Source organism: Rhamphochromis sp. 'chilingali', assembly GCF_963969265.1.
Source record: "Rhamphochromis sp. 'chilingali' genome assembly, chromosome: 20".
Lineage (NCBI taxonomy): Eukaryota > Metazoa > Chordata > Actinopteri > Cichliformes > Cichlidae > Rhamphochromis > Rhamphochromis sp. 'chilingali'.
The window spans coordinates 21,344,215-21,360,037 of NC_137947.1; the positions used below are offsets into that span (position 1 = coordinate 21,344,215).

A 15,823-nucleotide genomic window follows, 5' to 3' on the forward strand; every position below is an offset into this window, starting at 1 on the left:
AAACGTCTTCTGATTGGATCTCGTGACCGACATTATCAGAATGTGTAATGAGGCCTTTCATGACTTCTTTTTCACACAAAACTTGCGCACTTTTACACAAGAGATAACACAAGATTTATCCTTTGGGGAAAGATAGTTTTGAACAACTTTTTAAAACTTTTTTTCTTTACTTATTTTCCAAACGTCTTTCAGATAGTATTTATAGTGTGTATACATGTACTTAACATCTTCAATGTGTTGCCAGTATGTTATAAACTATAAATGTTAATACATTTTTACACGATACATGTTTGGTGTTAAAACAGTACAACTAAAGTACCCATAATCTTGCAGTCCCCAACTCAGTTAAATGAATACATAGATAGGACCAGTTGGAATGTAACTCAAATCAAATCAAATCAAATCACTTTTATTGTCACATCACATGTGCAGGCACACTGGCACAGCACAAGCGAGTGAAATTCTTGTGTGCGAGCCCCACAAGCAACAGAGATGTGCAAACACAACAACACAAACGAGCAAAATACAAGAATGGCCAACCTGAAACTAATAAATATATGTACAATATATAATAGTGTATGCATTTCTGGATGTGTATACTAAATATTTTCCTACGTGTGTGTGTGTGTGTGTGTGTGTGTGTGTGTATACACATTTTTACAAATTAAATAGTAAAAAAATAAATAAAAATAAATAAATAAATAATAATAATAATAATAAAATATATAAAATATACAGAGTTGAATATGTGCAAAACAAGTGGCATTTATATACAGTGTGGAGTGCATAATGTTGAAGTTCCAGTAGTGAAGCTGAGGTGTCTATGACGTGTTCAGCAGTCTGATGGCCTGATGGAAAAAGCTGTCTCTCAGTCTGCTGGTACGGGACCGGATGCTGCAGAGCCTCCTTCCTGATGGAAGCAGTCTGAACAGTTTATGGCTGGGGTGACTGGAGTCCTTGATGATCCTCCCCGCTTTCCTCAGGCAGCGCTTCCTGTAGATGTCTTGGAGGGAGGGAAGCTCACCTCCAATTATCCGTTCAGAGCACCGCACTACTCGCTGGAGAGCTTTGCAGTTGTAGGCGGTGCTGTTGCCATACCAGGTGGTGATGCATCCAGTGAGGATGCTCTCAATGGCACAGTGATAGAAGGTCCTGAGGATGCGGGGGCTCATGCCGAATCTTTTCAGTCTCCTGAGAAAGAAGAGGCGCTGCTGGGCCTTCTTCACTGTTTTGTTTGTGTGTACTGACCACGTAAGATCCTCAGCCAGATGTACTCCAAGGAACCGGAAGCTGCTCACTCTCTCCACAGCAGCGCCGTTGATGGTGATGGGGGTGTGTACTTCTCTGCACCTCCGGAAGTCCACTATCAACTCCTTTGTCTTTGCGACGTTGAGGGTGAGATGGTTGTCTTGACACCAGTGGGTCAGGGCGCTGACCTCCTCCCTGTAAGCCGTCTCATCACCATTGGTGATAAGACCCACCACTGTAGTGTCGTCCGCAAACTTCACAATGATGTTGGAGCTGTTAGTGGCTGTGCAGTCGTAGGTGTAGAGTGAGTACAGGAGAGGGCTCAGTACACACCCCTGTGGAGCACCAGTGTTCAGTGTGATGGGGGATGAGGTGATGCTGCCTAGTCTGACCACCTGGCGTCTGTCAGACAGGAAGCTAAGGATCCAGCTGCAGAGGGAGCTGCTCAGTCCTAGATCCTGCAGTTTCCTGTCCAGCTTCGAGGGAACGATGGTATTGAATGCTGAGCTGTAATCTACAAACAGCATCCTCACATACGTGTCTCTCTTCTCCAGGTGTGACAGGGCAGTGTGTAGTGTCAGGGCTATGGCATCATCAGTGGACCTGTTGTGGCGGTATGCAAACTGTAGAGGGTCCAGTGAGTCGGGTAGTGCAGAGCAGATGAAGTCCCTGACCAGCTTCTCGAAGCATTTGCTTACGATGGGGGTCAGGGCTACAGGTCGCCAGTCGTTCAATGAGGAGATGGTGGAGGATTTGGGTACAGGGACGATGGTGGCCATTTTGAAGCAGGCTGGGACTACAGACAGAGAGAGGGAAAGGTTGAAGATGTGCGGTTGAAGAAGGTTGAAGAATACTTTACTCAAGTTTAATGTATTTTATCTGTTACTTTTAACTATTATTGCACTCTGTACTCCACACATTAAAGCTTTCATTATTTATTATTTTTTAGATTAAATGCATATAAGGCTTCTTCTTCCTTCAGCTGTGGTGACCCTCATTTCCTAGCACCAACCCTTTCCATGTTCTCCTTCACTACATCCATAAATCTCTGCTGTCTTCTTCTTTTCTTTTTGCATGGCAGATGCATATTCAAGATCCTTTACTTAATAATATAATAATATAAGTGATTAAAATCATTAACAATACAATGTTTAAGAGATATACACATCAATAAATCACTAATTATGATTCAGTAATATCATGTTTATGATTATGCAAAGTGTTAAATACTTTAAACTTTAAAGTAAGTATTTTTTAGTTTATTTATTAGATAGAAAGCAATGCTGTTCTCATAGTTACTATGTAACTACGTCTTTCATCAAACTGATTCTGTAAACATGCTCAGTGTATTTATGTGTGCATTTCACTGGTACTACCACAAACCAGCAAGGCTTTGTGTTTTCTCTTGAATAAACCCTTATTGTCTTACCACAGCTGCTTAGCATTTCTCCATTTCCCACCAATCAAAGCTAAATCAGCATCAGTCTCTTGTATTCCTTTGCAAGTGCTGCATCTGTTGTAAAAACTTGAAATGCCATTTGTGTTTTATGTGGAGACCACCCTACATGCAGGACGCCTTATAAGTTACTTTTGATTTAAAGATCACAAATAGCTCTTTCCTAGCTATAGATGAATATTTAATAAATGAAACTTTTATATTGTCATCATCTCTTCCTCACTATGTCTTTCTCCTTCTCCAACTCATCTTTCATTTTTCTCTCTTCTTTCTCATTTCCACACCATTCTCTTCCTCCCCACCTTAAGCCTCATCTCCTAAATGAAGTCAGGGCTCCGACACATGCAAATGTGCATAAACATGCTTATTTATTCCCCCAAATTGTCACAATTACTTATTTTTAGTGGATTAGACATGCAACCCATCTGGTCAACTGAAAATGCCAGCTATGCAACAACAGCTGGTTATAAGCTAACGCTATGTCAGCTAATGTTAGGTTTGAGTGTCCTAAAAGTCACGCTTTTCCTCTTATTAAAGGTTTGATTTTACTCTCACATTGTGTTTGATCTGTTTCAAAGAAATTTTCACTAACACCGGCTAATAGCAGCTAACAAGAGCCAACAGCAGCTAACAGCAGCTCAGTGGCAAAAATGCAACAGTGTTTACCTACAGAAAAGTTGATATTCTCAACAACTCACCTCAGTATCGCTGTCATCTTTATTTAGCAGGTGTTGAACCTGTACAGCTTATGGGTGGAGCTTGATTACCAAGCTTGCTAGCCTTATTGCTAGCTAATAATTTAAATCCATCCTCTCATTCAAATATGATCACAGCATGATCAAATGCTAAGATTGAGGTTAACGGGTGATGCTGCAGACAAATTATTGTGTAATGATGTTAAAGCTGCTGTGTCTGAAGTGATAATGCCATATATAAATGACCCCTTTTAACATTGTTTTTTTTATATTATTTTCTCCTGAAAAAAATCTATCAGCAGATTAATGTCTATGTAAAGTAAATTTTTTTATATTTCAACCTTACTTTGAATCTATTAACCAAAATAAATCATAAATCTCCCCTTAATTAAATGCCACAGATTAGTGTGGCCTTGAGCAACCCAACAGACTTAATTTCTCATGATAAAAGCTGAAGCGTTAAATTTAGAATTTCACAAAATAGTGCAAATACATGCATCAGTCAGGCAGAACCATATGGATACCCAAGTATTTATTAATGAGTTTGAAGCAGCACAAGAATACATCAAAGACAATGAGGCAAGTCACTAAGTATTTTCACTGCTTCATGCGAAAGCAGAACACAAAGATACACACTGACTTTGAACTTAGCATCTGTAGATTGCACCCATCTGTGTTTATAAGCCTGTACAATATGCAGCACTGGAGATATATACTACAACCCCCGCGTCTCAGATGTGATCTAATTATTGCCCCATCTGCTTCTGTTGCATATTTGGCACAGTCTCTGTTGTTGTTTTTGTCTTGACTTTTGTCATCACAAACCTCATCCGTTCTTTGTATTCTGACACAAAATAAGCACTTGGACAACTGACACATTATTATTATGATCAACAATGGAAAAAATGACAAAAGCACAGGAACTGTATTGTAAATGTTATGAACTTTTGCTGGTGTGCAGATCCTTCTCATATGCTTTCTATCCACTTGCACAGATCTTGTAAGTGGAGATCTTGAATGTAACCATTGCTCCTCCAGAGGGAATATTTCCTTGTTATGGTAACAGTCTCTCTACAACAGTCAAATGGCTTCGTTCTCTTGGACAGTCTTTATAGCATGCCCATGGCTGATGCATTTGTCCCTTAACTGGGACAGTTTAAAAACCTCCTGTAGGGGGCAGCAGCTCAGCATTCCTTTCTAGTCTTCACAATCTTGCCGGTGTACTTGATAGGGATCCCCCAGCGTCTCATTAGATAGACATCAAACACATAGGCCATTCCTGGCTCCAGGCCCCCAATCACAGCTGTAGTGACGGCCCGCCGAGGATTCAGCTCTTGGAAATACTTGCAGAGAACTCTCTCGGTGTCAGAGCGGGACTCTGGCCCCAGACAGGGTGCAGTTAGAGCTGATGCTCCGCCAGCTTCTGCTTCATGGCTTCCAAGCTTTCTGCGGTACACACAGTAAAGGCTTCTTTCTTCTGTTCCCATCCATGCTAGGGTGACACTACTGCAACCACGCAATCGGTTGAAGGATTTTATCTGTAAGGTGGAGGGCAGAGATGGGACTCCTCTGCGGTGGTAAGCTGATGAGGTCTGCATTTTGACTGAAGCTGTCAGACCTTCTGGTAGCGATGGGTCTGTAACAGCAGAGGTGTGGTCCATGGCGGTTCCTTCTCTCTCCAGGTGGATGAGATAGGAAGTACTTCCCTGGAGCCATATGTGCGCTAATTCTCGCCCAGCAGCCTGAGAGGTCAAGACCTGACCTTTACTAGATACAGTCACCTTGACCTTTTCACCTTCCCCACAGCTCTGCAAGGTGAGGAGGCCACTCTGTTGCCAACCCCGAGGACGGAAACTGAAGAACTGCTCCGAGCTGAAGCCTCTGTCTTGGAAAGTCACCCACCTCAGCTCTCCTTCTCTAAGGGCGGTAATAGCAGGTCGAGCCTCCTCATGTGTCCGAGCAAGTGTCCCCTTGTATGCCATGCTGGTCCCATTCAGCCTGTCGACCACAAAGACATCAAAGTAATACTGGGTCTCAGGCAGGAGCTCTGAGACAGTGCAAACACTTTCTGTCCCCTGACACACACATTGGAGGTCTTCATACTCATCAGTGAGGGAAGCTGGTGGACTTTGAGGACTTTCAGGATAAGTGTCCCACTGCTGCCACCACCACTCTTTCAAAATGGGCCAGACCGTCACCCTGCTCCGTCTGTCCTTCTTTTCTTGTTTTTGGTCTTTCTCTTTCCTCATACTCTTCTGTGCAGCACAAAGGCTGGGGTAGTTTTCCTGTGAGTTGACAAGGACACAGTATTCATAACTGGTCTGTGTATGTGGGAGGCTCGTTATGGAGGCACTGGGTGCCCAGCTGAGGGTGACGCTGGTCATGCCTACACCTAATGTGTGAACTTGCGGGTCAGCTGGGAGCAGAGGGAAGATGCCTGAAGGCCCCAGGCCTTCATGAAGATACACTGTTGCTCTGGTGTTCTGCTGTTTGGAGCGTAGCCTTAGGATGTAGATGGAAGCGCTTGGATAGGTTGGACCACTGTAGCTTTCCACTGTATTGCCAGTATTGCTGTGTATTTTCTCCTCCGTCCCAGGACCTCGCCACCACACCTCAGGCATGCTTTTTTTAGTACTCCCTGTGAGCAAAGAAGAAAAAAGAAAGCTAGCCACAATAGATCACAATGACACACTTGAATATGTTTTGCTTATTCTTACTTCACTTGTGCATTTGACCATCACTTTGGACAATGACAAAGTTTGATACTAGAAGATTGTTTTCACATTCATTCAGTGAAGGATAAATGTTTTGCTGCACACAGTTGGAGTTAGTTAGAGTGAAGCAGGACTTGAATTGCATCTGGTAGTTTTTGCACATCTGGTAGTATTTGTACATTCTCAGATTTGGGATTTTTAAATCAGGAAGAATAATTAGACATGATTTTCAGACAAACATTATTATCTAAAGTAGCATAATTCTTATATGCGTAACCCTGGTGTCTTGTTTCAGTACTGTTCTCCAGTTTCCCTGAGCTATAGATGAATGGTGGGTTATAGGTTTTCTTAAAAGTATTCTCCATAATAAACAGTGTGAACTTTATATCCTGACATACACACCAGCAGATAGGAGCTAACGTTTTTTCAAGGGGTGATAATAAATAACTTAAATGTTACACATAAAATTATAAAGTGCCCTAAATGAAGCAATTAATGTTATAATAAACTTTATCCTGCAAAGTCATAAAATAATATTGCACAACTTAATATGCAATATAAATCAATGTTAGAATCTGCACAAATTAAATGTGGCCAACAATAAATACAAGTGCAATAACTCAGATTATATATCAAAACATGCCTGAAGGAGACCTTATAAAGTTTGGATTATCTCATATTAGGTTCTTTACAGTGTTAAAGAAATAAAGCTGTCATTGCGTAAGAAATGCTTATTACTTTCATGCTCTGAATTGGATAAGATGCATGCCACACTCTGTATGGAGTTTGCTTAATGTAGCCTCCTTGAAGTCAGTGCACTCATACAATTAGTGCAATTACATAATTAATTACACAAAAACACCACGTTATTAGAAGTCTGTTTTTGTACAGATTAGATAAACAGCATATAATATGGGGGGCAGCTGTGGCTCAGGAGATAGAACCGGTTGTCTACCAACTGGACGGTCAGTGGTTTGTTTTCAGCTCCACCAGTCTGTGTGCCTGACTTTGGGCCCTCAAAAAGGCACCCTAATGATCCCAGTGCATTCATTAGAGTGTGAGTGTGAGACATGTTGCTTAGGTATAGATTAATGTCTATGTAAATGGATAAATGAGGACTGGACTAAAAAGCCCTTTGAGTGCTCAGTTAGAGTAGAAAAGAACTATATAAGTCCATTTACCATTTACCACATGGTCATAGGGGTAGACTCTTACTACAAATGAATGAAACACATGCAGGCTTTCTTTGTGTTAGCCAACTTGATAAAACATAACACAACAGCGCTTTTCACCTTTCTTCTTGCAAATAAGACAAGAGATTAATACTGCAGAAAATTAATTACTCTTAGATTTAATGCACAGAGCACTAAAAATAAACATTTTAAGTCAATTTAATTATTTTAATATTGCTGTTTACAACGTCACAGCTGCACATTAGATATCTGAAACTTTAAATGTGATACATTAGAGGTTACTGTCCCGTAACGGAAAAAAAAGAGGCATGGAAATCGCTTTAATCTGTTGCCAAATCAAATTGAATCCGTTTTATTAATTGTGTGGGTATTCTGGGTAATACACATGTTAATTAATTTTCTAATCTATCCTGTAGTAATTGCAATTCCAGCAGTGTAAAACAGAAATAGTAGCATATTAAGAGAAAGTTGGCAATAAAAAAAAGAACAACAACATTCTGTATCACCACCTAATGACTTGGTTTTTAGTAAGGTATCCGGTTGTTCAGTCTGACGTCACTAGCTGTGTCTGGGTCTAAACTCCGCTGCAGGTCCACATATCAAACGATCACTATGGCATTACTGAGAGTTGAAAAACTGTCTAAAGTCTTTCATCTTTAATAAAATGATCAGCGTTCTGCTCTACCAGGTGTAACAATTGAGTTTAACATCCAGGCATCCATGAAAACGGAATTTATGACATTTAACGGAGTTAGAAGTTAGCAGGGAGTTAGCTCGCTAGCTTCTATCTAAATACAATATAGCATGTCCTGACTGCGGGGTTTTGGAAACAAATTAAAACGTACAGCTCTGCTATCACTTCCAGCATAAATGAAGACAGAAAACTAAACAGCAGTGACGTTTGTAGGGTTACTGAAGTTGGGCTAGCTGGTATATAATGATGTGCTAGGTGACCGCTAGCGACACAGCTATGTTAGCATAATATAAACAAGCTAACTTTTTTTCCACTCGATAAAAGTTACCGTGAGTGTTCTCGGTGGTCAGAAACAAATGTAATCGCATGGCAGGATGCTGTAAAAGGACCAAACTTCAGCCAGGAGAACAACTGAGATAATCCATCCACAATACGAGGTTAGTCATTCATATACTGCTGCATAGGCTGGGCTGTAGTTACATCCTAAGGTTTTAAAGACTGAGCTTAAATAAATGATTAGTGGTAATAAAAGCCGAGGGAGGTCAACAGGGATCACTGACTGTTTTAGGAGCTTTTTGAGATCAAATAGAAGAAAATACATAACATTAAACATGTTAACAACACAAAAGCCATATTAAACGCAGACTACTTTAGACCCGGAAGTAGGATTCGTCGCGTCATCACTGAACAACCGGATAGCTTAACAAAATGCATACATAAAATGTATTCCTGCTGCAGATAATCTATATTGCACTTAAAAATATGCTTTGAATAAAAGAATCAATGAAAACATGGCGCTTCCAGCTGACTTCAAACAGAAAATCTGAACATAACCTGCTCAAAACCAAAGGTATTCAGCTTAAGTTACCATGGTGATTTGGTAAGTTACCATAGTGACACAGAAAGCTTTGACTTTTAGCTCAACGTAGCTTGCTAACCCAATGACTGTAGAAAACAGTCATTGCGCTAACCCGTTAATTTCAATTCATAGCAGGTCCCCCTGGCTAGCTCCTATGCTAAGCTAATCACCACTGGTTTCATATTATCTTCCTCTTTTACTGCTGGCAGTATGTAAATAAGTATGTTTACCAAAATTAAATTCTTTATTTGGTGTTTTTGAGTTGCTTTCCCATAAAGTAGTAATGTAATGTGTTTTTAGCAATGCCACAAGAGTTGAAATTTAAGAAATTAGCTATAGCGATTTACTGAGAAGTAGGCTAATGCTAAATTAGAACTTTAATTTACTGGTTAATAAATCATGTTATGTTTCACCAAAGTGTAAGCAGTGGACACAATTTTTATACTATTTAGGTGTCGCTGTTTTAAAAAAAATATAGTACATGTTATTAAACCAAAAGCGTTATGTTTGTACATTATAACAATTGATCACACTGAACCTCGCTGACAGAGAAAATCCTAAGCCCCTTGTAAATGAACAAACAAATATATATCTAAAATGTCAATTGCCACTTCAAAAATGGTTGGCAGTATTTTCATTCAGCACCTAAAGTGTTTTCATTCTGAAGTACAGACTCTTCACTTAAATGACACTACTGCCAGATAAACACAGACAAAAAATAAATAAATCACCAATTGTTTTCACTGTTCATGTCTCCTAGAGATGAAAAATGAGACCAAATGTTACCGAATCAAAGTGAATTATTCAGGCTGGCAATGGGGACCCATGAGCTCAGGGTCTGAATGATTCATGTGTCATTTTATAACATAATGTTATTTTAGCATGTGGAGAAGCTTGTTTAAGTAACCTGGAAAAATACTCTTGGAAAACACTGAGGCCTGTTTCCTTTCCCAGAAATCTCTACCTTTTTAGGACTGAAATGTGATTACTTCTGTTTCCTCTGAGCACTGATTGCCTGTCTTTAATTCTAAGCCTTTGTGCCAGAATATATTTAATCCTTTGAGTTTATTTAATTGCTTTGGTTTGCAAGAAACAGATTGTTACAGAGTGCAGTTTTAGTTTGTTGTTTTATTCAATATTTGAACAGGGAGTTGGCAGAGCTTTTTGGTGTGTGTGTTTTATGAAATGAAAAGCCTCAGATAAAATTTATCACCAGGTGACACACAGATATGATCACACTCGCTGTCTCTGTCCTTGTCAAAGACATTGGGTGGCATTTAGAAAAAAATATATGCGTTTTACAGTGCTTTGAACTTCAACAAATGGGTACAATGTGCTGATAAGATGTAGGACTGTTAAATTTGTGGACTTTTCATAACACGGAAACACACTCAGGCTTCAACAGTGAAATTATTGTTTGACAGAAATCAGTTTGTTGGCCTATAAATTTGTGTAACAGTTGCAGTAAAAGCATGACCTTGAAGTTACAAATAATGAAAACACAAAGCAAGAATGTACCTTTTTACCTTATGCTACTAATTCTGGTCACATATCTGGTTTAAAAGTCTCATCTACACATTGAAGCTTAAGTAAGATTAGACTGTTTGCCCTTCACTAAATCCCTACATATTATATGGCAATGATAATCTCTAATCAATGTCCTTGGCTAAGCCAGATGTAGTGAGGTCTTCAGGTTAAGTGGGTATCAAAAGGTGCAGCTTGTGGTCTTACTGTCCACTCACATTGCAGGTTTTTGAGGGGTTTGTCCTTCAGGGTGCGAGCAGCCAAGGTCCATTCAATGGGAAGGTCACAAGGGCTGACTGTCACCGACATCCCCGGAGCTTTCTTTTTCAGCGTGAAGTATAACCTGTGGAGAAACACCAAAGAGAACCAACTTGCTTTTTCACCGGGGATGACAGAAAGATAGCATCCTGCTTCTGTTCAGCTGCAAGGTGATGGACGAGAAGACAAGATATTGTTCGGTGCCCATTCTTTCATTTTGTTGGATGATTTTTAGATAAGGTGGGGCGGTTATAATTTCATTTACTAAAGTTTGACGAGTTACAGCCGTTTCAGACATTTGCCAGTTGCTGTGTTTCCATTTGCCTACACGCTGATCAGTCATTTGATAGCAGATCAGGAGAGGTGACCTCAGAATCAGATGATAAGGCTGCACTGACGGCTTCAGATGGATATCTGTCTGCTTGATGTAACCATTTCAGCTCGTGCTTAGCATAGAAACTATAAGGACATGGTTGTGCTGTTGCATGTTGGATGTTAGATTTGCATATTATATGGCAGTTGAATTGCTGTTGAAGGGCATTTTAACGCTTATTCTGTGGTGGCCTATTAAAATTCAATTCAACTCTTTATTGCTTAGCAAAGACGACTGAATAGAAGAAGTCTTTAACATTTCTTTACATTTAGTCGTGCTATGTGAAAATGTATTAACAGCATAATTATTTCCTGCCACACAAACACGTTTATTCATTATTCTGCACAGATGGTGATTGTTTCCAAACAGATGTGCAGCACTCTTTCTCAAGGGCACTTTGTGGATTATTTAATAGAGTGATTAATTTCTGAATCAGTGTTTTCTCTCCATTATTTGCCGTGTGGTCCTGCTTGACTGCACTGGTGGACAGACTGCAGCTCACGGGGAGATGCATGTCGCAATTTTCTGCTCCCGCTTTCAGAAAGCAACTGGCACTGTTGTGTAGGGTTCAAGCCAAATGGGCTCCACTTCCTCTTGCTCTCTCTACAGCGCTGCTGGAATCAGCCTCTGTCTTTACGAAAGGTGGATAGGGAATGGGTGGTGATATGTTACTGTTTCCGACCTCACTGAGCAGACCTCCATTTTTAATCGTGGGTCTTAAATGAAATGCAAATGAGGAAAAACGTCAAGCAGGGACAGCATCTAGTTTCACGTGAATTCAGCTGTTACACAAGTGCTGAGATTATCATGGACTTGTTTGGATTAGAAACACATGAATTACCTGACTGTTTAAAATGGTACTTTAAGTTCATTTCAAGTCTAATCATTAGACAAAAATATTAAGTGTATGCATTAAGGAAATGATATAGTTTGACAAGGAATTCATTATGTGGCGCTTGCTGATTTATTTCAGCTTCATGTCATCATGGGGTGAATATATTTTTAATCTTTTGAATAGATTTTAATTTTAATCCTAATCTCAATTTATCTTAATCGTGATTGGTGCCTTTTTTTTTGTTTGGTGATTCACTCACCTGTCACTTCTTAGCAATTACCTAGTCTGCTCTGCTTAGTTCGAAACTGCTTTCAACCCACTTCATTCATTAGGCACAGTTTATTTGGTACACATATTAATGTACTGATAATTCAGAATAAAGTATGCTGAAAAATGGATATTTTTTTAAAAGATAGGAGCACCTTTTTCACCTCTTATGACACCACATCATTAAATATAATGAAAACAATCTTGCTATGCTCTCAGTGGAAACAAGCTATCAACCACATGGATGCTTTCCATCTGTTACCTGCGAGTTCGTCCTTTAGGTAGGGTTACAGAGGTGATCTTTCCTTCTGGTAACCACGTAGTTGGGCGAAGTGGCACCTCATTCTCAGGTGCCACACCTGAGTGCACCTGGGGCCACAAAGATCCACATACCAGTGCCAAAGCTGCACCAAGACACCAAGACAGCGCCATAGTGGATTCACACTCTCTTATGCCTTTTAGTCTTCGTCCCTACGTCCTGGATGGCTCCCGGGCTCTGAAAATGCACAGTGGAAAGGTCAAGACCATCAATCAGAGCCCATCAGCAACGCACACACAAACACACACACGCAGACTTAGTTAAATTTCTACTGTACCATTCAGGCAGACACTAAAGAGCTGTAGCGGCTGATGATTCATTGATATGAAGAAACATCCTATCCTATTCAGACAGAATTATTCATACCAGGGAAAAGAAATTGCCATGCTATATTACTCTGGGATGTGTGTGTAGCACAGCTTGACACTCACTGTAAAAAATCACCCATCGCACCACTTTTCAAAGTGTGAAGTGGGTTGCTAATATCACTCTGAAGTCGCTGCCTTTATATCTACATTTCTATTTTTAGTTTGAGGGTTTGAATGGGTCTGTTCTCGAAATATCTTTGATTATGATTATTAGGGGACTTATCTTGAGAAAACGATGCCGTGCTGATGCAGAGACGAGTGTGCAAACAACACCTGGAGGTGCTCTGATGCAGTCAAATCCATTCAGCATAGATTAATGCAATGCCTAAACCAGAAGAACTGGTATCAGATTTTTCAGGCTTTCTTTCTGTCTTTTTCCCCCGTTTTTTTTTTATTTTTATTTCTCTCGCACTCTGTTAGTGTTTCACAGTCCTTTTATCTGTACATTTATATGTGGGCGTGCTCCTGTGTGCATGCGGTTGTGATTTAGTGATAGTAGATGATTACAGGTCTCACTGTTTTCTTTCTCTCCTGAGAAAACACATTTGTTCAAAGTCACACAGCCTTCGCCAACACACTCCCCGCCTTCCCCTAACAAGGTGTATTATGTCAGTGCTGTGCCCCATAGATCAGATGACAGCAGCAGTGGAACCACGGAGGCAGCTACAGAAGGTACATCTGAGTCTTTTGGGCCCCGGGACGCTCCGAGATTCAAACTCACAGATCGTCGCGCAGCTACAAAGTCACACAGAGGCGCCTGCTCATTATCCTTGCAAAGAAAGAGGGGAGTGAACGACCCATAAAGCTTTAACTGAGAGACATGCAGAGGGAGAAAAACTGATTGAAATGAGAGGGAAGAGAGGAAGGGAGGGCTGTGGAAATGGAGAGCGAGAAGAGGAGGATGTTGGATCCTAGAGTAATTAGAGGGAAGAAGATGGAGAGAGGAGAAAGTGAAACTAGAAAAAAGATGGTTAGAATCAAAAGAGAAAAACATTCTAGTCAGGCAACAAGGTCGCAATGGATTTCTCTCTGTGCTTCATTCAGACATATGAAGCTGATTGATGTTTACTTTAGCTCCCATGTCAAATGCCCAGTGTGGCACATATTAGCAGATGGCTGCACAACCTCATAGCCCCTCTCACACGTCCCCTCATTCAATCTTGATAAAGATGAAGACACAAAAAAGCTTGGCGGGCTTGTTTCTTCAAAACGCACCCGCTGATAAAATATGCATACGGCTCCTCAGCAAATTATGGCCAATTGAATTTTCATAAGGCGAAAAGGCTGGGTCTTAGAGCGAGAGGGAGCTTAGTGAACTTAACTACCACCCTCAATAAATAAATACACAGGAGCTCATGACTTTGATGGTCCTGCTCACTCTCTGCTCTTTTTTTGTGGTTATTTTTGTTTAAACGAGTTTCCTCTTTCCATTATGTTTATCCCAAACTGTCAACTGACTGCATTTATTCTGGATACTGCTTGAGTTTTAATTAAAGATACTTGAGCTCGGCTCTGTTTATCTTTTTCTTCCTCTTTATGCTTTTCTTTTTCTGTCTGTTTTTCCACTTCATTTGTTCCCCTTATTTAGAAGTTGATGCAGGCTCAGTTTCAGGGGGACAGGTTGAGTTTTGTGTGCTATCTGTCTGCACATTGTATTAGCTATCTTCTGTCTCCCTGGGCTCTGGCAGGACCATCTGCCTTCTGTTATCTGTGGGCAGGGACAGATTAAATGGCATGGGGTGGTCCCTGCAGGATCCGTTGTCCCCCCCAAACTACTACGAGCAAAGAACTGGCCTGTGATTCATGGTGGGGGTTGATGAAATGATGGAAGGGTAACATGCAATTACCATGCAACTTGATAGGATTTTACGGTTCACTTTCTAACTCGATGCACGTACTTTTGAATATATAAACCTTCCCTCGTTTTCCTCACTTTCACTCTCCTTTTGCGCCTGCACCTCTCATGCCGCTTGTCGTTCACACACTTTTATATAGTATCACACTCTTTCTTTAGTTTATGGCTCTTCATTCGCTGTGTTCACTGCCCCACTTCATAGTCACACTAGTGTATTTGTAAATAATTTAAAAAACTACTAGTTGTCAAAAAGAAAAGAGAGATGACCCCAACCTTCAAACGTGCAAAAGCAGTCATAAGACGTACTAAAAGTGCTTTACATCTGTCTCAGCTTTATTAACAACCCTCCAGAGACCACACACACACACACACACACACACACACACACACACACACACACACACACACACACACACACACACACACACACACACACACACACACACACACAAACAACAACTGATTCAAAGAAGCAAGTTGCTGACTTACACAACCAGTTGAAATCTGAAACGCTGACGCACTCACACACACTCACACACACACACACATGCTCTGCAAGGACAACATGCATGCATGCATCCCCTTACCTTCTCTCTGTGCACGCTCTCCCTCTCTGGTGCAGGGAGTGAGGGATGGGATCAAATGAGAGAGGGAGAGAGGATGGAGGAGGAGGAGGAGGAAGGGGGGTGAGAGTCGGTTGCGAGGAGAGGAGGAGCGACAGCAGGTTGTTGTTGGGTGTTCCACTGATTCCGTCTCCCATGAGGTGCTGCTCACCCCTTACTTCAAGAGATGTCTCTTCAGAGCTCAGGTGTTCCTTCAGGGCTGTCCCACCTCCAGTGTGCCTTGGTGTGGTGCAAGGCTCCCAAGGCACTCTCCACACTCTTTTCCTCCGTCTCTCTGAGACCTTCACACGTGGAGGCTTGTCCTGCTAAATACTCTGTGAATGTCATCTGGTCAGTGAAGCCTGTATGCTTTCTTCGCTTCTTGTTTACCCACTGTCACTCTTTTTTCTCCCCCTTCCTCCCGTTCTTTTCACTTCTTCCTTCTGTTTACCTGCTCCTGGTAGTGAACAGAGCTCACTTGCAATTCAAATAGGCTCATGTGTGACTGAGTGTGTTTGTATATCTGTATGTGCAATCTGAGAGTGAGGGAGCGAGTGGGTGAG

The 15,823-nt window shown here is 41.0% G+C and overlaps 1 protein-coding gene across 1 annotated transcript; it reads right to left on the bottom strand.

Moving 5' to 3' along the window:
- Positions 1–3,919: 3,919 nt before the first annotated feature.
- On the bottom strand, positions 3,920–15,823 carry ndnfl (neuron-derived neurotrophic factor, like). Its single transcript, XM_080869789.1, has 4 exons — positions 15,246–15,823; positions 12,379–12,612; positions 10,602–10,726; positions 3,920–6,037 (listed from the first exon to the last, which is right to left on the bottom strand). Exons 2-4 carry the CDS (start codon positions 12,546–12,548, stop codon positions 4,584–4,586), a joined length of 1,749 nt encoding a protein of 582 aa, XP_080725915.1. The 5' UTR covers positions 12,549–12,612; positions 15,246–15,823; the 3' UTR covers positions 3,920–4,583.

Excerpts from the sequence above, each read along its gene's own strand:
- ndnfl (XM_080869789.1), bottom strand. The coding sequence starts at position 12,548 with ATGGCGCTGTCTTGGTGTCTTGGTGCAGCTTTGGCACTGGTATGTGGA. Across the intron at positions 10,727-12,378 it reads CCTAAAGGACGAACTCGCAG|GTTATACTTCACGCTGAAAA; the intron begins GTAACAGATGGA and ends GTTTCTCCACAG. Across the intron at positions 6,038-10,601 it reads ACCCCTCAAAAACCTGCAAT|GGAGTACTAAAAAAAGCATG; the intron begins GTGAGTGGACAG and ends CTTTGCTCACAG.